Below are 27,500 nucleotides of genomic sequence, written 5' to 3' on the forward strand. Positions count from 1 at the left end.
TTTGTGAACATCAGCTGGTGGTTTTATTCTTATTCCATTCTTATTTTTATTCCATAAATGTCACTAATATAGTTGAATATAATTATTATAATAAGTCTTCAATCAAAACAATCACAGCAACTTTTGGAAAAAAAAAATCATTAATATGACCAAAAAAGAGCTACTTTCAGGGAGGCCTGCAAGTGCCAGGAAATGCACTAGAATGTATCTCTGAGCATGTAGAACCTGTGAGCCTAACCGCCGGCCTTTATGACTGGTGCCACTATGCTGATATTTTGGTCTAGTTAGAACCCTGACATAAAAATCTCCATCCATCTTCTATACCGCTTATCTGTTAGGGTCGTGGGGGAAATCCCAGCTGACTTCAGGCAAGAAGGAGGGTACACCCTGGGCAAGTCGCCAATCTATTGCAAGGCTAACTCAGAGACGAACAACCATTCACACTTGCGTTCACGCTTCTAGGCAATTTAGAGTAGCCAGTTGACCTAATTTGCATGTTTTTAGACTATGGGAGGAAACCAGAGTACCCAGAGGGAACCCACGCAGGCACAGGGAAAACATGCAAAGTCTGCAAAGAAAGGCCCCAGTTGGCCTTGAGGTTTGAATCCAAACCTTTTTGCTGCGAAGTGATCGTGCTTAACAGTACATCACCGTGCTGCCTCACACTAATGCTCTTTAATCCAAAATCAGCAACCCCTATGCTCACCAATTCTCACGGAACTTGTGTAACTCAATCAGGTTTGTGATACCCCTTTTCCACCAAATCAGTTCCAGGGCTGGTTCGGGGCCAGTGCTGGTGCTGGTTCACAACTCGTTCAACTTGCGAGCCAGCTGAGAACCAGTTTGCTTTTCCATAGCTCGCGGTGCTAAGGGAAGCCACGTCATTACGTCGCTGTATACGTCATTACGTCGGTTACGTCGCTACGTTTGCATAAACCTTGGCGCGAATATCGAAGCAAAAACAACGCGGAAGAAGCAGCAGCAGCAACAACAACAATAATAATAATAATGGATGACTTTGCGTTTGTACAGCTGCTGCTTCTCGTCGCTTAAAAATAGCAAGCTTTCGCGGTCTTATTGTTGTTGGTCTTAACAAAAAGGAAAGCGGTTCTTTCCTCTGGCCCAGCAGAGGGTTGGTACTAGCCTGGAACCGGTTTTTCTGGCCCCAGAGCCAGTTTTTTGTCAGTGGAAACAGAAAACCCGGTTCCAAACTAAGCACTGGCCCCGAACCAGCCCTGGAACTACTTTGGTGGAAAAGGGGCACCAGTGTCCTTGCTCAGACATGCTTTTTAAATTCAGTCCACAAATTTTCTGCGGGATTCAGTTCCGGGTTTTGTGATGGCTATTTCAATACTGGTCACTGTGTTGTCATTTTTGTTATAGGTTTGGCTGTGTGCTTGGAATCATTGTTCTGCTGGAAGATCCAGTTGCGAGCAGGTTTTAGCTTTCTGGCTGATGCCTTGAAGGGTTGCTTCAGTATTTCTGCATAATTCATGCATGTGTGATGTGTATTGATTGATTAATGTGTTGTGACCTGCTCTGTTGTGTAACTATTGTATTATGTCGCACTTGTCATTATAATTTAACTGTTTGTTTTGCAAGTGGTCTTGTCTTTTACATTTGGAGCACTGTTTGTGCTGTGAATAGTCCTACATATATTAACCCTGACTACAACAAAGGTACTATAACTGATTCACAAAGCTTTTCACAACACAAAACTTACCTTCCAGCACCCTATCTGCCAGTTGACACAAAAAGCTGTTGTTATTGCTGAACTTCCTTCAGAGATGTTGTCAGTGTAAGTGTATGGCCTGCTCGGCTTCCTCTTCTCTGTTTATTCCCTTGGCCTGTTTGCACCCAGCTATGCTTCAAAGAGACTGTCTACAGCCAGGACTCCAATGCAAATACTGAGACTATTCTCAAATCCATAGACCCCGCTCACTGTTCAGCTTCCCTCTGTTTGTACTTTGAATCCAGAAAAGAATGGCTTGTGGAACACAAACAAATGGTGCATGGGATTGAAAACTAAAAATAGGCACAAAATTTATTTATTTTGTGACCCATAGTTCCTGAGCAACAAATAAGTGTCCAATCACAATGCAGCAGTTCAGAGTACCACTTCTGACCCAATGATCACGCCACCTAATTAGAATGGTGAAAGTTGAATTACTTCTTACCATAAAAAGACCATTCTATTAAACATGGTGTAGCCAAATTTACTACAACCGTACTTGTGGAGAAAATCCTACTGTTTCTTTTTATAAACAGTACCAACATGTCTGAATATAGTTACAGAAAAGTACACGCTGAAGAGTGTACAGTGAAGTACACTCTGAGTTCTTTTATGATGGACAGACGAAGTGGAAAATTGTCCCAAGGTCTGATGCATCAAAAGTAGAAATTTTTTAGAAATCATGGGCACCATGTCCTCCAGGCTAAAGAGGAGAGGGACCATCCGGCTTATCAGTGCACAGTTCAAAAGCCAGCATCTGTGATGGCATGAGGGTGCATTAGTGTGCATGACATGGGTAGCTTGTACATCTGGGAAGGCATCATTAATGCTGAATATGTACATGTTTCAGAGCAATATGCTGCCATCCAGACAAAATCTTTTTCAGGGAAGGCCTTCCTTCTTTCAGCAAGACAATGCCAAACCACTTTTTTCACATATTAAAACTGCATGGCTCTGTAGTAAGAGAGTCCAGGTGTTAAACTGGCCTGCCTGCAATCCAGACCTGTCTCCTCTTTAAAATTTGCCGCATTATGAAGTGCAAAATACGACGAAGGAGACCCTGAGCTGTTGAGCAACTGAAATTGTATATCAGGAAAGAATGGGCCAACATTTCTCTTTCAAAACTATAGCAGTTAATCTCCTCAGTTGGCAAATGTTTACAGAGTGTTGTTAAAAGTAGAGGTGATGCAACATTGTGGTAAACATGCCCCTGTCCCAACTTTTTTTTGAAACGTGTTGCTGACATCAAATTCAAAATAAGCATCTATTTTTCAAAAATATATAAAAATTTCTCAGTTCCAACATTTGCTATGTTGTCTTTTGTACTATTTTCAATGAAATATAGGATTTCCATGATTTTGCAAATTATTGCTTTCTGTTTTTAAATTACAGTTTAGTGTCCCAACTTTTTTTGGAATTGGGTTTACTTTTTTTACCAGTTTCACTGTTTTTAGCTTCTTCAGTTAAACATTATTGACTGCTGTGTTGGTGAGTTTAGTTCTGCTTAGCCGAGTGGATAATTTTGGATTCCAGCTTTACTGACTGAAGACTCTTTTTGGTTTTTCATTATTTTGCATCTAAATGTGTTTTGCATTAAAACGACATGCTCAAGGGGTTATTTTATTTTGTTTAGAAATGAGAAGAAATCAGTATGTCATGAGCCGTGTGGGAAAGAGTACAAAACACACTGGTGAATAAAAGTACTACTACTGTAGCTTAAAAAGTGGTCAAGAAAATTATTCAAGTAAGAATAAATATATTGTCCAGTGAAAAACTTGCTAGTATTTTCAGGGCTGCCAACTTTTCGAAATTCCTTGGAGTGAGATTTTTTTTGGGGGGGGGGTCGACGGCAAAATTTTTCCGCACACCATGCAGTAAGTGGGAATTTTGTATTCAGTTTGATATTCACTTGTCCCCCTGCATTCTGGTGTTTTGTTTGTGGGTCGTCCAGCTGGAGATGGACAATGGGGGGGAGGGGGTTTGAGATTTTGGATTTAGTAGATGTTCCTGCATTCTGGTGGATTTTTGGAGTGGCCTGCTGTGCCATACCTACATTCTTACACACCCTGACTTGCCAGGCCTTCAGCTTGTGGCCAACAAAAGCACCAAGTTTTGGCTTAAAAGCCCCCACACTAGAAAACTACAGATGACTGCCAATGTTCCTGTAGCCCTATAGACCTGTGTTTCGGATTTAAAGGCAAGTTCATGTTTGAAAATATTTCATCAGCTAAGCCTAAACACCTTCTGAATTGAAACTAAATGTTAAGTTTTTAATAACTGTTGCAAAAATAAGATTGTCCCTCACTGACTATTCATTATGCATTTAAAGGCTTTCCCCACCACTGGGTTCAGCAGAAGATTGGCATGGGGAAAAATATCGACAGCAAAAGAACAAATAAAATGCTTAAACAGTAAGCAAAATGTGCATGTGCTACAAGAAACATTAAAATGATTAAGTTTGAACAGTATTGAAACACAAAAAGCTGAACCTTGGCCATAGGTGGGACTGTGCACACAAAGTTAGGCTTAAAAATTTTGGTCATACTTAAATAAGCTATATTAATATATCACATCACACATCACATTATCTCTAGCCGCTTTATCCTTCTACAGGGTCGCAGGCAAGCTGGAGCCTATCCCAGCTGACTACGGGCGAAAGGCGGGGTACACCCTGGACAAGTCGCCAGGTCATCACAGGGCTGACACATAGACACAGACAACCATTCACACTCACATTCACACCTACGGTCAATTTAGAGTCACCAGTTAACCTAACCTGCATGTCTTTGGACTGTGGGGGAAACCGGAGCACCCGGAGGAAACCCACGCGGACACGGGGAGAACATGCAAACTCCGCACAGAAAGGCCCTCGCCGGCCCCGGGGCTCGAACCCAGGACCTTCTTGCTGTGAGGCGACAGCGCTAACCACTACACCACCGTGCCGCCTATTAATATATTTCTTATTAATTTATTTCTTATCTATGTTTCTTATTAGTAATAGAGCATTCGTCAGGGCCTGTTATCTGACAAATATTCTCTACCTGTCTTGCCCTCTTTGAAACCCTGTCTCCTCAGTATATTGTTCTGTCTTTTTTTTTTTTTTTTTTTAATTACTCACAAGTTCAAGTTCTTTGATATTACAGGTGACCATGTTTTATTTACTTTAACTGAGCAATTACATACATCATAAATAATTAAAAATAAATACCCTGTAAATAAACAATAGGTATGGTGGCTAATGGCTCTTCTTGCATTTGTAATATCTCTTACTTGCTTTATTTTACAACATTTCCAGTATGGCTTCAAATAAAGTCATAAAGTATGATAACATACAGTAAACAAACTAAAAATGCACCTTAATTAACGTGTGCTAAGGAGGTGCTCTCCCGTGCTGCTTGTTGGGGAAGATAGAGGCTGTGGCATGGCAGTAGAATGATTTAGCATGCCTAGTACACAGCTCTCGATATGGCATTAAATATTCTCACAACACTTGTAGGCTAAAACGATTAAGAAACTTTATACCTGTACAAGTTCATAATTATGCCAGTAACACCACACATTGGCGTGCATATGTACAAACCTGTCTGAGACACCCGTCTTCAACTCGGATACCTTCTTCTCCCTCCTCTTCCTCTAAATTGACGGTAGGCAATTATCCAACTTCCGGCGAGTGCAGCATCATTAGATGCGCCACCTACCATAGGGGAGTGTGTACAGAAGGGAACACCTCTCTGCCTGTTTAGCCGTGCGTAAGGCGTAATTGATCGATTGCAAGTGGTTGGCGCGACGCAATGGGTAGCCTAGATTAGATAGATAAACTAGATTTTTTTTCTAGCATGAGAAATCGGAGGTATGGCATGTGAGCGTGCGAAGACAATCAAATGCGTGTGTCTCACGCTCCTTGCGTGAGAGTTGGCAGCCCAGGTATTTTTAGTTGGCTAGCTAGCTCATGCTAATTCATGCATGTTTTTAGCAACATATTTTTCTAGCAAAAACACAAACTATAGGTGCTATAAGCTGTACCAGCTCTTAGGTATATTTAACATGCCAGCCAATTGCCACCAAACTTTGAAGTGACATCTTAGGTTTAATAGACTATACTGTAAAACATTTAAAAATTTTGCTAGCTAGTCTAGCTCCATCGGTTAGCAAATGGCTTATTTGTACACGTTTTCGCACATTGGATGTTGTGCCGTGAAACATTGTCTTGCATAATTTGAAGAGCATTATCATGTCGTTTCCTTTGAAGCATTTAAAACAGAATATAATGCATTAAATTGAGCCAAGGATGCTCATCTCCACTGCCTCAAACTGCAGCTGACCAAGCATTTGGTACTTGTAATGTAGACTTCTCGCAGGACACTGCATTATTTTGATTGCACATATTGTCTTATAGACTTCCGGGGTTAAATGCAATTTGTTTTGTTTTGAGTTTTTGCTCTCTAATCGTGATTGAAATGTTTCAATGTTGAATATTTTATATTTAAGGAAACTGCGTTTCAAGCTCCCACCAAAAAAACTTTGGCATTTAATGACTATTCAAAGTTCCAAAATCAATTTTATGTATCTGCCATGTTTCTCTGCATCATATATCCCCTTTATTCCCAAACCACGACAAACACCACTACTAATTTTCAGCAGAATGCATTATCTCTGTTCGATCAATCACAGACCACCATTCAGATAAGGAAACAATAATGACCGGTCCCACTGACCGTCAACATTGCCAAGAATCCTTGTCCTTTAGTGAGAGTTTGAATGAAATAAATGAGTAACTTTGATGGAATCAAACATTTCTTTTATCTTAATGTTTGATATTATTCCAGTAGGAAATGTGGTCCAATGTTATTTTCTACGTTAAGCACACCTGATTCCTTCTGGGCTGTAGATATGCCATTTTTATATATTAAATGCCACATGGCCCTAAATTCATTAATTGTTCTATTTAAAAAAGAAAAGAAAAAAACTAATAAATTTGTTTTTTGTATAGTGGAAAAAGTAGTGGAAAAATCCGCCATTTTTTTCTTGCTTCATCGTGACCCAATTCAAGATACTACGTTGTGCATCATGTGGTGGGCTTTCCTCGTTCGCGCAAGGCATTGTGGGATACAAATTTGAAACACGAGAGAAAAATGGAGGACACGAATGAAATGTGAAAAACCAACTACAGTAACGGAAAGTGAGAAGAAAAGGCGTTATGTTGTGAAGGAAAGGAAATGGAGGACCAAACTAATCTCAGCGGTCAGCGAGCACCTCGGTGTGATCAGCTGTTCGTTTAGCGACAAAATGAAAACGGTCAGTGTACAGTCAAGGTAAACCTGTAGATGGCAGTAATGCAACACTGGATACCAGCTGCCGTAAAACCCAAAAGAAGAATAAGAAGAAACGGGTAAACCTGCGCATGCGTACACGGACTTTTTGTCTGCTTGACTGTACGAAGTGGGCAATTTCATGCATATTATTTGCTAGGGAATTCCCTCAAATTAAAGAACTTCCCAGCCACCGAATGGCCTGTTTTTATGTTTTGAGATATTGCAGAAATAAACATATATACAGTGCTCAGCGTAAATGAGTACACCCTCTTTGAAAAGTAACATTTTAAACAATATCTCAATGAACACAAACAATTTCCAAAATGTTGACAAGAAAGTTTAATATAACATCTGTTTAACTTATAACGTGAAAGTAAGGTTAATAATATAACTTAGATTACACATTTTTCAGTTTTACTCAAATTAGTGGTGCAAAAATGAGTACACCCCACAACAAAAACTACTACATCTAGTACTTTGTATGGCCTCCATGATTTTTAATGACCGCACCAAGTCTTCTAGGCATGGAATGAACAAGTTGGTGACATTTTGCAACATCAATCTTTTTCCATTCTTCAACAATGACCTCTTTTAGTGGCTGGATCGAGAGTGATGCTCAGCTTGTCTCTTCAGAATTCCCCATAGGTGTTCGATTGGGTTCAGATCAGGAGACATACTTGGCCACTGAATCACTTTCACCCTGTTCTTCTTCAGAAATCCAGCAGTGGCCTTAGATGCGTAAATGTGTAATCTAAGTTATATTATTAATCTTACTTTTTCCTGTTCTAAGTTACAGATGTTCTATTAAACTTTGTCTTGTCAACATTTTGGAAATTGTTTGTGTTCATTGAGATATTGTTTAAAATATTACTTTTCAAAGGGGGTGTACTCATACAGTGCTCAGCGTAAAACAATGACCAAATTTGAAAGGGAACTACATTTCACTGATTTCAGACCTTTTGATTTCATAACAAGTCTGTGATTCGAATTCAGTAGCTTTCGGTCCACTAAACAAAAATAATTGGGTGTCAGGGAAAGTTCTTTTTATGACCTAAACTCGAAAAAATCTGAAGGGCAGTCTACCTTAATCATTCACTCATTCATTTATGTTCAGCAACCAATTTATCCTGACGGGTGACAAATTAATCCAGAGCCTATCCTGGAAATGCTGAATTTAAGCTTTATCCTCCCAGTATACTGATTGTACATACATCTGTATTTGCAAGACTTCTGTCACAACACATTTCTTTCACAGCTTCATATTTCAACAGGTATTCATCTTGTAAACCCCCCCCCCCCATGTTTAAATGTGTGTCAATGTCACTGTCTGCCTGTTCCACTCCACTTTTGTTGCTTAAAGCTATGGCTCTTATTAAATTGTTCCCTTTTTGCGCTACTGATGATTTTTTTTTTTTCAAATTTGTATAGCTGTTTATTTCACCTATAACTCTATTCAGGTAAGTTTCAAAATATTTAAAAGCACGATTTTAAAAGGTGCTCCAGAATTCCTATTTACTGCTTCAGTGTTGCTGGATTCTGCATGTTCTAATAAAAATGTTTATTGCAGATGTGAGCATTATATCCAAACTTTGCGATCTGTTGATGTGGATGTATTGTTGAGTGTTCCCTGGATAATCATAAAACTTCTTTTGAATGGTTTTTTTTTATCTATGAATCATGTTGTTTGTTTGTTTGTTTGTAAGTCAGAGTCTTTTCATTTCAGGATGATGTCTTCCTACTTCCAAAGCGCTTCTCAGGGTTTGGTGAAGCACTGATATCTGAATTGCACGTCTCATCTCAGCTCAGGCACAAAAAGACAACGTAAAATATAATCAGGAACCAGGAAGCTGGACTTGATATTTATTGACTTTACCCCAAAGTAAAATTTTTGTGTTTTTCCCAAAGGGGCCATGCCCCACCTATTCAACAATGACGGTTCCTTCAGCTCCAGGCAAGAGCTCCTTGACCTACAGGATGGCCCTGTGGGTCCCAGTGTGGACTTGCCAAGCCCATTGGAGTCACAGGTCAGCACACCGACTGGCTCCATTCCTTACCGTCCATCCATAGATGCCCCCATCAAGACAACCAAGAACACTGTTAATCTCCCTGGGGCAACAGTAGGGGTTAATTTTCTGTCTTCGGACACAGAAAACCTATGTGGATGGGGACCTCTAACCCCTGACTTCATCCAGTGCTTCAACACGGCCCGCTGGGTGCTTTTCTTCTTGTGTGTGGCCTCATTTCTCCAGGGCATGATAATTAATGGTTTCATCAACACTGTCATCACATCCATCGAGAGACGCTTTGACCTGCGCAGCTATCAGGTCTGTGGGTTTTTTATACTAAAGGGTCAGATTACAGCTCAAGATAACAACTAACTTTGAGTAACTCAGCTAAGAAGTAAATGGTACTGTTCTATTTACTGTCATTACAGGCTGGACTCATTGCGAGCTCCTATGACATTGCTGCCTGCGTATGCCTAACGTTTGTGAGCTATTTTGGTGGCACAGGGCACAAGCCCCGCTGGCTGGGCTGGGGAGTTTTCATAATGGCTCTCGGCTCAATTGTGTTTGCACTGCCGCATTTAATCACGCCAGCTTATCAGCCAAGAGTATTGGAGCATACTGGACTATGCTCAGCCAATCAGACAGAGGAGTGTGGGAATAGCAAAGGAACTGCACTCTCATTGTACCGCTACATCTTCATGCTGGGCCAGTTTCTGCATGGTGTTGGTGCTACACCACTCTACACACTTGGCGTTACGTATCTGGATGAGAATGTCAAGTCCAATTATGCACCTGTCTACATCGGTAAGTGCATAACAAGGGCGTGAATCCTTGTTGATAACTGTGATTGCAGTTGGTGCAGTGAAAATTTCGATGAATTGTTTTGATAAATTTGGGTACTTTTTGTTTGTGAATGTGTCTGTATAATAAAAAGAAAATCACATGGTAGCTTAAAGATATGAGGTTGAGCTCCTCGTGTTGAAAAACTCTTATTTTTCATCCAAAATACATCCCGGACCCAAGTGACACACATTTTAAATAATATTGGCTGGCTTTGAGTGGTATATCAGATGTATTCCATTCAGCTAGCATGATACTGAATGAGTCGAAGACGAGTAGCTGAATGGAATATATCTGATATACCATGAAAAAAGCCAGCCAGTAATTATTTATTATTATTATTATTATTATTATTATTATTATTATTATACATTCGATGGAACAATTATAGATTTTTACAAAGAGTTGGGGGGGGGAACTTACCAATATTGAATGCTGATTCTGATTGAATGTAATTCAATGTTCTGTCAATCCAATGTACAAAGTCAAAGTTCTAACAATAAAAATGGTACAAGTCCAAAAAGCCTGAACAACAACCCAACTTGTATACAAGCTATATCCAGGTTGACAGTTCAAGTTCAAAGTTACTTTTGGTAGTAGTTAATTGTTACATTGCAGTTGTTCAAAACAAAAAGGCTTTGCTGAGTGAAGTCCTCTTGGAAAAGTCTCCGTCACTTTTCCTTGCCTCCAAGTAGAACTTTATATTTCCGCTATTGCTCTCTTTTCCAGGTTTTTTTTTTTTTTTTAATGTCCATTGGTATGTTTTTCTCTTGTAAATGCGCTAAGAATATCCAGTGAAGTTTTTGTAGCCTTTCGGGTGTTCAGCGCGTCTTTCTCTTTAAATCTTCGGCTTTGAATGAAGCAAACCTCACGGCTATTTTTGGGTACAAACTGTCAGTCACTCGCGAGTGCGGACGTTTTACATCTCCAATATGTCTCTCTTCCAGTTTTTCCATATATTTAATGCGGAAGATTAAATGCGTGAAGAACATCCAGGGAAGTTTTGGTAGCCTTTCGGGTGTTCAGCGCATCTTTCTCTTTCAAAATATATCTTCAGCTTTAAATCTTCTGCTTTTAATGAAGCAAACCTCGTAGCCATGTTTGTTTACAAACTGTCAGTCACTCACTAGCATGGAAGTTTTACATATCTGACGTCTCTTTTCCAGTTTTTCTCTTGTAAACGTGTGAAGAACATATGAAGTTTTAGTAGACTTTCAGGTGTTTAGTGTGTCTTTTAGTTTCAGTTTTCAGTTTATTTAGTGCTTAAACTGAGCACTGAGGCTACATCCACACGACAACGGCAACGAGATTTTTTTTTTTTTAAATATCGTGTCCACATGGGCAACGGATCAGTAAAATATCAGGTCCATATGGCAACGCAACGCTTGCTGAAAACGATGCAATACACATGCCACACCACTACGTGCGCTGTAAGACGGTCCCATCGGAGACACCAGAACAATAGAAGTAGACGCATGCACATAAACCCCTTCTTCTGTAGCATTAGCCACATAAAGTTTTGATTATTAATCAGTAGCGTAAAACGAAAGACGCGGAAAGAGGAATGAATGGGGGTAGATGGAAGCCGGTACGCCAACATTCTGATATCCTCCAGAATTCTTTAATGGTCCGGAATAAATTGAATGCTACACATTGATGGATTACTTTGTTCTTCTACGCCCTTTTTGAGGAATGTATTGTCGGACTTAAACCAACATCTGAAGAGGTGAGATCACTCCTTTTTTTTTTTCCTATGTTTGCTGGCAGGATTGGTTTTGTTTTTGGAAAGCGCACAGGCGGTGCGCGGTTTGGTACTGTTTCCACAGTGTTTGGACTAAAGACTCTGCCCTAAGGGCTATTCTCTCACTTTCTCTCTCACTTTGCACCATTACACTAAATATTCACAGTGAAAATATTTTGTAAGCACGTTTCATGAACCAAGTTATAGGATTTGTTGACAACTCGCATCGCGTTCTTTACACTTCTACCCGGCGTGAAGCACTGACAGTCATGTGGTTGTGACGTCATCGTAAACAAATCCGTTCTACTCATCCAGACGACTTCACAACGGCGCTGTTGCCAGATTTTTTCACTCTGGAACCCGTTCTCAAAAGATTTTGTTTTGGGGCACCCAAAACGCCAGTGCCGTGTGGACGCCGAAATGATAAACAATTTTATCAGATTCACCTGAATCCGTTGCCGTGTGGACAGGGCCTGAATTAGCCCCATCTCTCTCTCCCGACCGACTGACAAAGAAATATGCGCATATGCAGCAGAAACGTTTTGTCACTGGGATCTTCACATGAGCTCCAATGTGTGATGTCATGTTGTCTTGACAACATGCAATATTATGACAATATTGCACGCTTATTCTCCATTGGGGAGAGTGGCGTAATACATGGAGGACAAGCGATATCATAGCAATATTGCATGCCATCAGTAAACCTGCTAGAAGGGAATAGAATGCATGTTTTTATTCCATGAAAAAAGTGTATAATTTCCGATATTTCACTCCAATGACGTCACTCCCAGTGTTTTCCCACTGACATGATGCTCACTGTCAAAATATCAGACCGGTTCAAAATTTAAATTCTTTTGATTAACTTGTGTATTTTTTGTGGATGTGTCTTTACAACAAAAAGAATATTAAACAGTGGTGCGAAGATATGAAGTTTATCTTCTTGTGTTTCACTAGTTTACTGTGCTCACTCATGAAATACGTATGTGAGCACCAGTTGAAGATAAACTTCATATCTTCGCGCCACTATGTGATATTCTCTGTATATATGTTCATCTTTTGATTACCATCACAATGAATAATGCTGTAAACCCCAAAGAAACCAAAAAGCTTACTCCTGTGTAATATAGTTATTGTCAGCAAGACACTGGAGGCAAATGCAAGTGCAGGTTCATGGTGCTTTACTAACAGCGCAAGTCAAATACGTTGGAAGCATGGTTCAAGATCACAGTCAAGAGCAAAATCCAAAACTACAGAAAACACAAGGAACTAGAACAAAAACATCACCATGAGTGTCAACAACTTCATTTTTACGCAAACGTGAACTAAACATATATGTCGCAGTATGTATGTGAGTACGGAGTCCTTAAATCGTTTCTTTGCTGTGATCTTGAACAGGTGTAAACACGGCAATGAGGGTGGCGCATGTGTGTTGTAGTCTGCGGCAGCCCTGTCTGCAGGATGCAGTGTATTCTGGGAAGCGTAGTTCAGAAGTGTCATTTGGAAGTACGGTTCAGTGCTGCACAGTCCAGTGTCAACATTAATCATTATTTTAATTATATGAATTTTAAGCTTTGAACACTACCTAATATTAATTAAACTAAACATCCAGTGAGCTTGAAAACAATGAGTACATTTATTATTTGAAAGATTTTTCAGTAAAAGCATTTGAAACGGGTATCACTATGTTTGTATGGGCCCCTTATGGAACTCAGATAATTTTGAGTGTTTACTGCATGTTGGATCACATCACCAGAGGTGTTGTAGGTCAAACCACAATTGTTATAGCACTGCTGAGCAAAAAGAAAAAAAAAGTCAACTGAGGCACATGATATCTATTAACCTTCTTACTCAAAATAGTTTGGGTTGCCGAATGAAAATTATCTGTATGTACTGTATAGAGCTTAACACAAGAAGATTAACTTGCAAAGATATCAAGCTTGTAAAGTCCAGATAAATCTGTGATTGGAAAAACAAATAACTGTATCAGGTTATACAGTATCTCAGTTCTCTGTTCATTTGAAAGGTTAGCTTTTTTTCAGTCAGTGTGGTTGATGTGCAGAGAAAAAAGTAACCGTGTGTGTGTGTGTGTGTGTGTGTGTGTGTGTGTGTGTTGGAGCTTGTATAAAAGGCTTCCTTGTTTAACCTCTCATCTCAGCTCTGACATGTGAAATGTATTTCTTGTAAATGGAGTTTATCTGCTTAAAGTTATGAAAAGAAGGTTTATAAAAAAAGAGTCAATAATCTAACTGAAGTGCAAACATGGGCTGTGTGTATGTGTGCATTAAATGTGAGCCCTAAAAGCACTCATACACTTCAGTCCTCCAGCAGTGCATTTCCTGTAAATAGTGTTTTAAAAACCATGAAAACAAGTAGAAATAATTCAATCATTTTATTGAACTGCAAACATGGAGCAGTGTGACCTCATGCTGTCCTGCAGGGTTGCTTATTTTGGGGTATATACCTGTATGTGCATTAGAAGTGGGCTTCCAAAGCACTGTCATTTCATTTGGAATGTTGCATATAAAACTCACAGCTACATGAATTTGCAATCATTTTTTTAATACTGATTCTTGCAGTTTTGCCTATTATGTTTTGCATGCACCTTGTAAACACTCCATCCAGCAGCATAATTATTGACCTTTATTGGCAGGCTCCACTTTCAACATCAATAAAGCGTCCTACAATTGTGCTGCTTCCCAGTCCCCACCATGCACATTTCAAAGGCATTCACAGACAATTGCATCTCTGGACTCTAGTTTCCATTTATAAACATAGTCCAGCCTGAGTAGAGATCAAAAGTCCAACATGGATTCTGTGAAATGAAACAATGGAGTTTTTTCTAAGACTCAGGGGGTGAGCCATGACAGATATAGTACTAATATAGCATCCTACGAAACTAACATGCCTTATTTTCCCTAGGTATCTTCTACACGGCAGCTATTCTAGGCCCAGCAGCTGGATACCTGCTGGGTGGCTTCTTCCTCAACATATACACAGAAATTGGCCAAATGTGAGTCTTTCATACCTGCCTAAGGTCATCAGGGGGCTCTGGGGTGAATAGGACCATGAGGTCGCTAAGGTCATTGTGAGGTAACAGAAGAGGTACTGTAGGAGTGTTTTCAGGAAAATACTAGGTGGCCAGAAGCTTGGCCATGCATCTCAGATGAAGTGCTACTGGTCTATAACTGAGTTTGTCTTTACTGTATTTTTGTGTACAATATTGTTTTTCCCTGCTTGTGATGTAGAGACATTTAAATCATTATATTGCACAAGCCCAGCATGCTACAGCAATGTAGTTAAATAGCCTTCAAGTTCATCTGTACTAACACTTTTTTGCCAGCTTTCATACAATCATTGCATGTTTCGCCTTCTGTAGAAGGGCAAGTCTGTTTCACAAGTTTTACTTTTTGAGTTGTATAATGTTTTCAAAATAATTTTGGAAAAAGAAAGTTTCTCCTGATGTTTGATCAGTTAAACTGCATATAAAAATATACTTTCCACTCTTCCTATTTCTTCAGAACTCTGCTGACCCCAGAAAACCCACTGTGGGTGGGGGCATGGTGGATTGGGTTCCTGGCAGGAGGAGCTGCTGCTCTCATCACTGCTGTACCTATTTTGGGCTATCCTCGCCAACTACCAGGTACAATCCACTAGTCCACCCCAAATAGCCCTAGTTCATTCAATTCAAAAATTGAAGTTGAATGGATATAAGTTTACACACCTCTGTTATACTTGCTGATTTTTGTGATATAAAGATAAGTCATGCTGGATATACACTTCCTGGCAAAAATAAATAAATAAATAAATAAATAAATCACCATTTGGCTTTAAATAAGTAAATACTTAAGACTTTTTAAAAATAATTACTGCAGTAATTGTTTCAGCTGCCAATATATATATATATATATATATATATATATATATATATATATATATATATATATATATATATATTTTATTTTTTTTTTTTTTTTTTTTTTTTTTTTTATCCATAACTGATGCAGTGAGTAGCTTCTCATTTCTTAAACAACCATAGTCCATAGTTTCACAACCATATCCTGTGGTTGTGAAAAAGATGTTCTTGTGTTTCATAAAGGTCAAATTATTGGCCTGCATCACGCAAAGGAAACTAAGGAGATTGCTGAAATTACTGGAGTTGGTTTCAGAACTGTCCGTTTTATTCAAACTGAAAGGATAGTGGTGAATCATCAACTTCACAGAAGAAATGTGGTTAGAAAAAAATCTTCGCTGACTGTGATCAGAGATTACTTGAACTCTTGAAGTCAGATTGTTAAAAAAAAATCAACAGTAGAGTTCATGGCTATGTTTAATAGTGAAAGTAAGAGCATTTCCACATGCATAATGCAATGAGAACTCAAGGACTAAACAGCTGTTTGGCCATAAGAAAATTACTTGTTTGTGAGGCTAATCAGAAGAAAAGGCTTAAATCTGCAGGGGAACATAAAGCTTAGACTGTGGAACCGTGGGGGGGAAAAAAGGCCATGTGGTCTGATGAGTCCAGATTTACCCTATTCCAGAGTGATGGGCACATCAATGTAAGAAGGGAAGCACATGATATGATGCACCCACCATGAATAGTGGTCACTGTACAAGCCTCTGATGATCTGGAGTTGCATCAATTGTTCAGGTCTATGCTCAACAGCGTTATGTGGCTATAAAACAAAATCGGCGTACTACCTGAATGTACTGAATGACCATGTGATCCCATCAATGGATTTTTGTCTTCCCTGATGGATATTCCAGGATGACAATGCCAAGATTCATCTGGGTCAGCTTTTGGAAGAGTGGTTCAGGGAGCATGAGGAATCATTTTCACTGAATTGCCATGAATTGCCACCACAGGGTCCTGACCTTAACCCCATTTGAAAATCTTTGGGATGTGCTGAAGAAGACTTTAGAGTTGTTTCACACTCCCCTTGTCAATATAAGTTCTTGATGAATGCTGTTGATTGGTTGTTGAATACCTACAGCAGTTCCATAGCAAATGCACACTATATAATCAAACCTAAAGGCAGTCCAATGAAATATTAGTGTGCAACTTGTTTTTGGCCAGACAGTGCATTTCCATCTTTAATATAATATAGCAACCGACAAAATTCAAGTGAAAAGCAAATAGAAGGTAATTATCATATACGTGTCAGCACTGAAATGATTTTGATTAACTCAAAGATTATCTATTTTTGTTGAATTTTATTGATATCGTCTTGTTTCTACCAACTGCTGAAGCCATGATCTGCAAGGAGCTTACAAAGCATGTACAGGATCTCACTGCTGAAAGGTATAAATTGGGAGAGGAGTACAAAATAATTTCCAGAACATTAAGTGTACTATGAACACAGGGAATACCATCAACAAGTGGAGAAAATATGGCACCACAGTGACATTACCAAGAACAAAACATCTCTCTAAAATTGGTGAAAGGACAATACAAAAGCTTGTCTGAGAGGCTGCCAAGAATTCTCTGGCAACATTCAAGGTGCTGCAGGAATATCTGAGAAGTACTGGTCACTCCCTGGATGTGAAAACATTTCTCTTGTATTCTTCAAATGCCCGGGCTATAGAGGGAATTAGAGGATAACTCCAAATAGCAGTCTCCTCTTGCACAAAATCTGCAAGCATCTGTTAGACAGGTGAAGATGAAGAAACATTGACCTTCCAGCATGATAACTACACAGAGTTGGTAGATGTTTATCCAAAAAAAAAGTGCTGTATTACAAGTAAAAGGTGCTTTAATGAAGTATTAGTTAAAGGGGCGTGCACACTTGTACAACCAGGTGAGTGTAAATGTTTTCTTTCTTTTTTCCTTTCTATTTTTCCCAAATATGTTTAAATTTTAAAAATCACATTAAAGGTGGAAAAAACATATCTGGGTTTCATTTTTAACATGAAAATCTGCAACTTTAACAGGGGTGTGTTGACTTTTTATATCCACTGTAGTTCATGGTGCAACACAAGAAAATATAGAATAAAATAAACTGTATAACACCTACATATGTCTATCTAAATATTGATGTTATTATTGAGTGATAAATGAGGGCAGTCAGCTTCTCTCTCTCTCTCTCTCTCTCTCTCTCTCTCTCTCTCTCTCTCATACACAAACAGGTTCTCAGCGCTTTATAGCCATGCGTGTGTCTGAGACTCATCAGCTGAACGATGGAAGTCAAGTGACCGCCTCTGATCCCCAGTTTGGCAAGACAGTAAAAGACATGCCGAGGTATGTGCAACTTCTTAAAAGTGAAAACATATAAAAATAAGTATCCTCAAGAATGATGGTAAGAAAAAAAAATCAAGTGATTTCTTAAAATCAGGAACAAGAATACTTAGAAATTAAATAAAACTGAAAGGGTGGTACCACATGCAGAGAGCAGACGGTGAAACGCAACAGGAAGATTTAGAAATAAGCTTGTGTGGTCTAGTCTAAATAGAGTTTTGGATCATGTGTGTGACACATCTCTTCTATGAACTTCTGCTTTGGTCATTAAGGCTAAGTTCGTTATTATAATGGAGTGTTGTGCGTTTTTTGTTTTTTTTTAAACATAGCACAGTAACTGACTCATGAAAGCATGATTAGTACACAGAAGTCTTTGTCATACAGCTAAGAAGGAAGAGCAGGAGCTTTTAACTCAGATAGTATATCTGCTACTATAAATCTTTCACAAATAAGAGGATAATTAAGTTATTCCACAAAATCGAGTCATACATGAGCTGATAGCCAATGAGGCACGTGGCGCCGAGCAGGCTACAGTATAAGCCATGTACGACGAGATTGAGTGGAATAACTGTTTTATTCTATCCACATTCACTGGATTTTGAGAAACGGAGCATTTTTATTTTTTGCAAATTTGATAAATAAAAACTTTTATACAAAAAGTCAGACAAAATAATTTCTGCTTAGAATGTACACAAACCGGAGAAATGACAGTAGCAATGTGTGAAAATGCTTTCAAAATAATTCTTGAAAAAAAGTTATGTTCTTCCCATCAAATCCTTTTTTTTCCATATTTTGTTGCACTTTTTTTTTCTTTTTCTTCTTTAGGGTTTTTTGGCAGTTGGCAAACCAACTTAAAGGTGCATTACTGCCACCAACTGGGTTGAAGCATGGAATAGGAGATATGGGGGGGGATAAACTTTATTCTTTTAACTATTTCTGTTTCTTTTAAATACTTGATAATTTTTGAGGGGTTTTTTGAGTAGGGTTTTTATTTCGTCCTCGGTCGGTTCAGCAACACGTGCCACCATTTTTACTCATGGTATATGAGCTGACATCCTCATAGAGTAGCCAATCAGAGTGCGCAATTGCTCATATCCAGTGACTGTGGAATAGAATATTATACAATATATTAAAATATGTTCATACTTAATTATATAAATGTATTGATTGAATTTTTAATATTACATACCTTACAGCTACTTCCAAAATTATTGACCCTCATAATTTAATTACCCAAACATGTTATATTTGGGTGGCACGGTGGTGTAGTGGTTAGCGCTGTCACCTCACAGCAAGAACGTCCGGGTTCGAGCCCCGTGGCCGGCAAGGGCCTTTCTCTGTGGAGTTTGCATGTTCTCCCTGTGTCCGCGTGGGTTTCCTCCGGGTGCTCCGGTTTCCCCCACAGTCCAGAGACATGCACGTTAGGTTAACTGGTGACTCTAAATTGACCGTAGGTGTGAATGTGAGTGTGAATGGTTGTCTGTGTCTATGTGTCAGCCCTGTGATGACCTGGCGACTTGCCCAGGGTGTACCCCGCCTTTCGCCCGTAGTCAGCTGGGATAGGCTCCAGCTTGCCTGTGACCCTGTAGAACAGGATAAAGTGGCTAGAGATAATGAGATGAGATGTTATATTTGTTCAAATGAAAAAAAAAAAAGCCTTTTCCTGCAATGTGTAAAAAGGTGGAAAACAAATGGAGCTTGGACATGTCCGTGACGACGCAAATTCATGGTAGCTTTCAAACATGTCCGCCACAGACTACAACTCCCAAGTGCCACAGCACCCTCCTTATCCCAAGTTCTGATTGAGGAAACACCTGTTCCATAGCCCCAGTAATCAGTACACCCTATTTCAGGACTGTGGTCGAAAACGCACGACGCAAAGTATCATCCTGTATTCCCGTACTTGAGCATACAATTGTACAGCCGGACTCTTCCATGCAATCGCGTGCATAAGTGCCTGCCCATGCTGACAGGACACTTCTTGCTATGTGCAATTCAGACCACAGGTTGCTGTCAGAAAAGACGGTTTTCAAACAACTTGGTCATGGAGGCGGTGTTTAATAGTTTATTATAAAAGCTGAAGAGCCTGATTATATGTCGTGTTCCTGGAAAATTTTTAGCTGTCCCTGACTATATAGTTATACCTTGATTGGAGTTTCTGGTGAACCAAGAGCAATTTTGCATGACATGTTTTCAGTAATTCCTTTATACCTTCATAAACTCTCAAACAGGGCTTACAGAAATAAAATATACGCTCACTAGCTACTTTATTAGGAACACCCATGCGCATGCTTATTCATGCAGATATTCAATCAGTCAGTCATATAGCAGTAATGAAATACATAAACTCATGTAATTACAGGTCAAGAGCTTCAGGTATTGTTCACATCAAATATCACAATTTGGCTCAGTGACTTTGACCATGGTATGGTTGTTGGTGCCAGAAAGGCAGGTACAGAAGTGAGTATTAATGCATCACAGGTTTACTCCATTCATGTACTTAAGTCATCTTTTCCAGTAAATCGTTCTTATAAGGGTGGTTTTTAATGTATAATACTTTTCACTTTTACTCGAGTACATCGACAATCGGAAAAAATGTACGTGTACTCTGTTACATTAGACTACACACGTCACACTAATTTATTAAATTATATTCATTCACATGTGCACAGCTTCTACGATATCACTTGCTTTGATGCACAGAATTTGAACAAATAAAGAAATTAAACAGTGTTATGACTTTGGTATTGGTTTGTTAAAAAATGCTCGCTTTATTTTCATTTTTGGCTCTGTGTTGCTCCGCAACCCTAATCTCTTTCCTCTCTATACTGGAAGATTCATGAAACTAACATGTGGCAAAATTGTCTTCTGTCACATCCGTGTGTATTCACACCTGGTGTGCTTTGAACTCTCACTCACGCACATTCACGCGCTGTGCAGCATACCTCAACACTGCAAAAAATTGAAAACTGGATTTGAGGAAAAAATTACTTAATACTAGTGAAATCTTTCTGCATGGACAGATAGTTTAACTTGATAAGACATGTTAGAATAAGTTGGTTGCAATCTAGAACTAGGTTTAATAATCTTAGAATTTGTTTTGTATTCTAATAGAAAATGCTAGATCATTTCAACTATTCAAGATATTTTCACTTGCTAAGATATCATTTTTTGCAGTGAAGGACTAACTGCATGCATCTGTTCTGGATTAGGGTGCAATCAGCGCTCACTTAGAAGAATGCTGAGATTGAACAGACTTTGCAAAGGATTGCACTCAGTGTCTTTTGTTTGATTTTTGCCAAGCCTTTCATTTACGTTCTTCTGGTTTACCGACTCACACTTGTATTTTGGTTTTTGCTTTGTCTCTGCCTACACCAGTCTGTTTGTGCTTCGGAGGACCTTCTCCTGTTTCTGATTCTGCCTGATGATTTGGATTGTATGCCTGCTTATTGTTTTTACAGTAACCTCTTCCTGCACTTACATCTGTCTACTGGCACTTTACATGACACCTTCATTTATGTTATTTGGTAAATATTTAAAGAATTAACTAATTTATTTTTAGAAATTGTACTTGAATAAGCAGATTTTATGTTGTGTTTATTAGACAAGCATTTAAAATGTTTATTTTGGGGCATAACTGATTGTTACATTTGAATGTGTATTCAAATAGATGTATATTAGATATAATAAATCATCTTCTGAAGTTACTCACTACTCATTTCATTAGTTATTTTTAGTGAATACTCTTACTTCTACACGAACCATTGTAGAACTCTACCCACCTCTGGGCAGGTATGAGTATTTGAGAAAGTGGTGATCTGAAATTTCACCCATGATAGTCTAGAGTTTACACAGAATGCTGCAAAAAAACTAACTTTCAGTGGGCTGTGGTTCTACGAATAGAAGCACTTTGGTGAGGATAGAGGCCCACTGTAGCATCAGTTCCTGTTCTTACCTGACAGGAGTAGAGACACAATTTGGTCTTCTGCTATTGTAGAGTATCTGTCTCAACATTTGGTGAGTTGCACTTTCTGAGATGCTTTTCTGCTCACCACACTTCTGTCACTTCCTGTCAGCTCAAACCAGTTTGGCATTTCTCCTATGATCTCACTAATCAACAAGGTCTTCCTGCCCACAGAACCTGTAGCTCACTGAGTGGTTTTGTCATTCTGTTTCGACTCTATATACTGTGGTGTGAAAATCCCAGGAGATCAGCTGTTTCAAAAATACTTAAACCATCTGACACCAACAACCATGTCAAAGTCACTGAGAACACATTTTTCCCCCATTCTGACATTTGATTTCAACCCAAAACACTGAATAACTGAAGCTCTTGACCCATATCTGCATGATTTTATGTATTGGTTGGATATTGGCTATAACTAACAGCACACTCTACATTACACAGGACACTAGTGACCACAAGATCATTTCATATTTTTTCTCCACTCCCCTTCCTCTCTCTCTCTCTCTCTCTCTCTCTCTCTCTCTCTCAATACAGGTCAGTGTTGCTCCTGCTAAAGAACCCTACGTTTATTTTTCTATGTTTGGCTGGTGCTACAGAGGCAACTTTAATCGCTGGTATGTCCACTTTTGGGCCCAAGTTCCTGGAGTCACAGTTCAGTCTTAGTGCCTCTGAGGCAGCCACCTGGTTTGGTAAGACAGCCATGCTGAACCATCACATCATTCATTTCAGTGCCTCTCACATAACCTGAATTGAATTGCTTTCAGCCGTGTGAGAGAAAGAGAGAGAGAGTCTGCTTGGAGTGAATTTAACTGTCAACCAGTGTAGTCCCTGAATCGAGCTAAATCAAGTCAAGTTTATTTGTATAGCACTTTTAACAACAGACATTGTCGCAAAGCAGTTTTACAGAAAATTAAAGACCGTTATCATGGCAATTGTAGTCCTCAGCCATCACAGCAAAACTAAGTGTCCAGAGCCATCTTCCAAGTGCATTTTTCGATTGTCCATATGGGGCCATCCTCCATAGGAGCAATGTGATGAGACTACAGCCAGATGTAGGGTATCAGGATGGGTCAGGCATGTCCGAAGAGCAGAAGAGGTCAGCATCACTGGTGGCTCAGGATCAACATGTAACTTGACACAGAGAGAGACAGACAGACAGAGGGAGAGACGGAGGGGAAGACCCAATTCTATTGTGTGAACCAGAAATATTGATCCATTATGCCTATTTCTCCTAGGTTGGCACATATATTGCAGGGTTTTTTTTTTACACTATGAAAATCTAGTTTTGTTCATTTAATCTAGCAAAAAAAAAGCAAAGTATCTTATTTTATGGCATATCAGTTTTGCCTTTGTGTCCTTGATTGACAGATCTGATTCATTATTGAGCAAATAGTTGAAAGTCTCATATTGTACTGTGTTATACTTATGCATATTTAGCATCACCCACACACAGTGCTTAGAACATTGGAAAGCTGACCAATCAAGCAGGGAAAAAGATATGTTCCTACTTTAGAATCCACTCCGATTCAGTTTAATTCACCAGTGCTTTATTGGCATGTAGGTTACAATTCACACTGGCAAAAGAAATAGTACAAGTGTCTAAGAGAGCTGGCTGACTTTTAATAGGCTTAATTTTTTATCCATAATTACTCACATGAAGACCACAAAAGGGCACAGTAAAGAGATTTCCATTTGTTACTTCTGCTTTGTATAAACACCTGATAGCTTATTAACCTTAAAAATATTCACTTATGGTGTTTTTTTTTTTCCTCCATTTTTTCCCTAGTTTGGTCTTGCCAATTCTCAACAACTAGCTAACTTTCCCTTATCACTCTACAACGACTTTGCTTTCTTGACATCCGTCCACAGATGGCTGTGGCATCATCAGGATTCAAACCTGTGATTGATCTCCCAACAACAGGGGGAACACTTGTATTACCGTACACCACTCATGAGCCATGTTAATGGTGGTACTTTTCCTAAAAAATGCAACACTTGTTCATGCAACACAAAATCTCATCTCATTATCTGTAGCCACTTTATCCTGTTCTACAGGGTCACAGGCAAGCTGGAGTCTATCCCAGCTGACTACGGGCGAGAGGTGGGGTACACCCTGGACAAGTCGCCAGGTCATCACAGGGCTGACACATAGACACAGACAACCATTCACACTCACATTCACACCTATGGTCAATTTAGAGTCACCAGTTAACCTAACCTGCATGTCTTTGGACTGTGGGGGAAACCGGAGGAAACCCATGCGGACACGGGGAGAACATGCAAACTCCGCACAGAAAGGCCCTCGCCGGCCACGGGTCTCGAACCCGGAACCTTTTTGCTGTGAGGCGACAGCGCTAACCACTACACCACTGTGCCGCCCGCAACACAAAATAACATTTTAAAAATGCAGCTACATTTTGCAATTTGTTGTTAAAACTGATAACTGCTGGGCTTTAGTCATTGAGCTAAATTCTCCGTGCAGTTCAATAGTCAGCTGCCCTTGTGGTTAGTTGGCATAACATGGTAATTAGCCAATTAGCTGTCATTATTCGGTTTTTTTTTTTCCATTTTACCTCAATTGTATAATGAAGGCAAGAATTTTGATGAGTAAAATACTAAAATGAATGCTGGGGATTATTTTTTCAATTATTTTTGCTACATTGCACAAAGCAGAGACTGTAAAATAGAGATTTGACAAACTTTTTTTTTTTTTCACCTTACCTTTCAGGGTGTATGTACTCACCTCTTGTGAATTGGCCTAACTTTTAATATTTTTCTTTTTATTTCACCAAAGGAAATATTTTTATGAATTGATTTTAATAAACTAAGATTCAAACTATAATGCACCATTGTGATAGAATAACAAATTGAAAATTAAATAAATAATTAGCTAATTTTTAGGAACTGTTTATCCTGGTAGGGGTCATGGGGTAGGCAGAGGTTATCCCTGGAACACTGAGTGTGAGCCAATCCATCTACTGGCATATTTTTGAGAGATAATAGGAAACTAGAGAATTGAGACGAATGTCAGTTGGGATTGGCGCCAGCCCACCTGCGACCTACAGTGGATAAGCAGTAAAGCAAAGGAATGAATTAATAACTGTAGATATTAAAATACAAAAACTATACTATTAATGGGATTACACACTTTTTTTTTTTTTTTTTTTTTTCTGGGTCAGGTTATACATAAGAGACTTGATCCAGTGGTTAAATAATTGGGGGTATAATAAATATAAAAGTCACTCATGTAACCTGTCTGCCTTGAAATTGACACTGTAGGTGCGAGTGAATATCTGCCTTAACTTCAATGGTCCTACAGTGACCACACAATCTCTCTTCTCTGGTCAGCCCTAGTCTCACCTCACAAGGAATGACATCAAATAGTTTTTCCAAAATCATTTCCACAAAATTACCTGTGCTGTGATGGTTTTTTTCCCCTTCTTTTCCCCTCTCTCTCTCTCTCTCTCTCTCTCTCTCTTCATGCAGACTGCGCTGTCCATCAAAAACAGTTTGCATAATAAATGGACAGCTAGATACTGCAGTGAGATATTTGATAGTTTGATTTGCTAAAATATTGAATTTCATCAAGAGTGAGGAATAATATAGACACATTACTAAATGGTTCTTGTCTCATTTTAATAAAATTGAGGGAGGCCATACTTCCCATGTAATCTTGAAGTAATCACCTGTGACACACACATAGACCAAGTTCAGAACAATTATGCAAAACATACTTTAACAAACATTTTCTTTTCCAAGGCTACATGGTGGTACCTGCTGGAGGGGGCGGCACCTTCCTGGGTGGTTACATTGTGAAGAAGCTGAACCTCCGTTGCCGTGGCATCATCCGCTTCTGTATGCTCTGTGCCCTGGTGAGCTTTGTGGCAGTCTTCGTCTTCCTCCTACATTGCCCTAATGTGCCTATGGCTGGAGTGACCACACCATACCAGAACAGCTCTCAAAACATCAGCTCCGTTTATACACAGAGCAGGTACATGACTCTCTAGGAGCAGGTGCACCTCCCTCTACAGGCCATGTGAGGTAGTACAGCCTAATATGTACTACCATTCAGGCTTTCATTTGTCTGTTTGTTTTTCAAATACCCCTCACCACCCAGTATTCGTAAATATTTTAAATGATCAGTGAATATAAATAATATCTAACAAATAACAAAATGTATACAATATATGCATTAGTTATGTAAAGCATTCTGTAATGTGTTGCACACTGTGTATTTGATATACAGGAGTTTATTGCCTAACAAAATATCCATGTACAGGTAGTTATGAACAAATGCTCTACTTTCTAACAAACCATAACAGCATATATCAAAATTTTATTTTGTTATTATCCCAATATAAAACTGAATAAATAAATTGATAGTGTTACCCTAGCATGATGTACATTTGTACCACACATAAATACTCTGCTATTAATATTAAGTGGCATGTATAAATGGTTGGCACAATAAATAAATAAATAATATGGAATTAAAATAGCTTTTTTTGACACACAAATTTGCTCAAGAGGCATTATTTTGAAAATCAGAGGTCATGGTAATGAATGAATATAGTAGCATGTAGAGCTGTGTAATATGGACAGCCATATGCTAATAAAAATGATATAAATATTGCTTTTGAAATATCCATCCATTATCCGTAACTGCTTATCCTGTTTAGGGTTGCAGGCAAGCTGGAGTCTATCCCAGCTGACTATAGATGAGAGGCGGGGTACACCCTGGACAAGTCACCAGGTCATTGCAGGGCTGACACATAGAGACAAACAACCATTCACACTCGCATTCACACCTACGGTCAATTTAGAGCCACCAGTTAGCTTAACCTGCATGTCTTTGGATTGTGTGGGGGGGGAACCGGAGCACCCGGAGGAAACCCACACAGACATGGGGAGAATATGCAAACTCCACACAAAGGCCCCCATCGGCCACTGGGCTCAAACCCAGAACCTTCTTGCTGTGAGGTGATGGTGCTAACCACTACACCACCGTGCTGCCCACTTTTGAAATATAGCTTAGAATATATTAAATCACTTTGGTGATCCCTTTATGTTACTTTTATTAACATTGGCTACCAGGCATGAATACTTAACATGTGGGGAAAGAGGATAGGAGTTAGACAGAGCCTTTGTTTGCTAGTTTGTAGGCTGTCTACAGGACAGTATCCAGGCCTCTGTATTAAAGAATGTTAAAGATGATGTTCATGTCACAACACACAGCTAAGCTTGGCACATATAAACGCAGACGAGCACACCAATATACTCGGCATTTCCATGCAACTTAAACATTTGTCATGAATTGAGAGTGTAAGGGCAGCCAAATTTGAGAGTGCAGAACAGTGTTTTGTGAAAGTACTTATTAACATTGAGTTGTGAACACAAAGCTCTTGGCAAGTGCACTGCTGTGAATTGAGTGTGAAGAGAGGCTTCTGTTCATCAGTGTACTTTTTGTTCTGTATACTTTCAGCAGTGGCATGGGTGCTTGATTTACTTGCTCATAAGAGGCTAACCACTGCTTGTGAGTCATGCTAAATTTTGAGACTTTGGAGGCAGGAATAAGAGATTTTCCCAATCAATCCCATTTCTTTTGGAAAAAGACCTTGATTTTATTTGAAGTAAAATTCCCAGAATGGCAGAACTAAATCTGGTTAATGT

General features: G+C 39.2%; 1 protein-coding gene across 2 annotated transcripts in view; it reads left to right on the forward strand.

The window, feature by feature from the left end:
- slco4a1 (solute carrier organic anion transporter family, member 4A1) overlaps positions 1–27,500 on the forward strand; it is a 62,364-nt gene that overhangs the window by 25,131 nt on the left and 9,733 nt on the right. Inside the window, exons 1-8 of one of the 2 annotated variants that reach the window (XM_060936887.1) lie at positions 8,437–8,501; positions 8,768–9,368; positions 9,479–9,854; positions 14,551–14,641; positions 15,150–15,271; positions 17,755–17,866; positions 22,365–22,519; positions 25,590–25,821. In XM_060936887.1, the coding sequence (XP_060792870.1) occupies positions 8,955–9,368; positions 9,479–9,854; positions 14,551–14,641; positions 15,150–15,271; positions 17,755–17,866; positions 22,365–22,519; positions 25,590–25,821 (1,502 nt within the window). In that variant the 5' untranslated portion in view covers positions 8,437–8,501; positions 8,768–8,954. Of the gene's footprint in view, positions 1–8,436; positions 8,502–8,767; positions 9,369–9,478; positions 9,855–14,550; positions 14,642–15,149; positions 15,272–17,754; positions 17,867–22,364; positions 22,520–25,589; positions 25,822–27,500 lie in introns of those variants that run through there. The other variant, XM_060936886.1, reaches the window with a different exon arrangement.

Source organism: Neoarius graeffei, chromosome 13 (assembly GCF_027579695.1).
Source record: "Neoarius graeffei isolate fNeoGra1 chromosome 13, fNeoGra1.pri, whole genome shotgun sequence".
Classification (NCBI taxonomy): domain Eukaryota; kingdom Metazoa; phylum Chordata; class Actinopteri; order Siluriformes; family Ariidae; genus Neoarius; species Neoarius graeffei.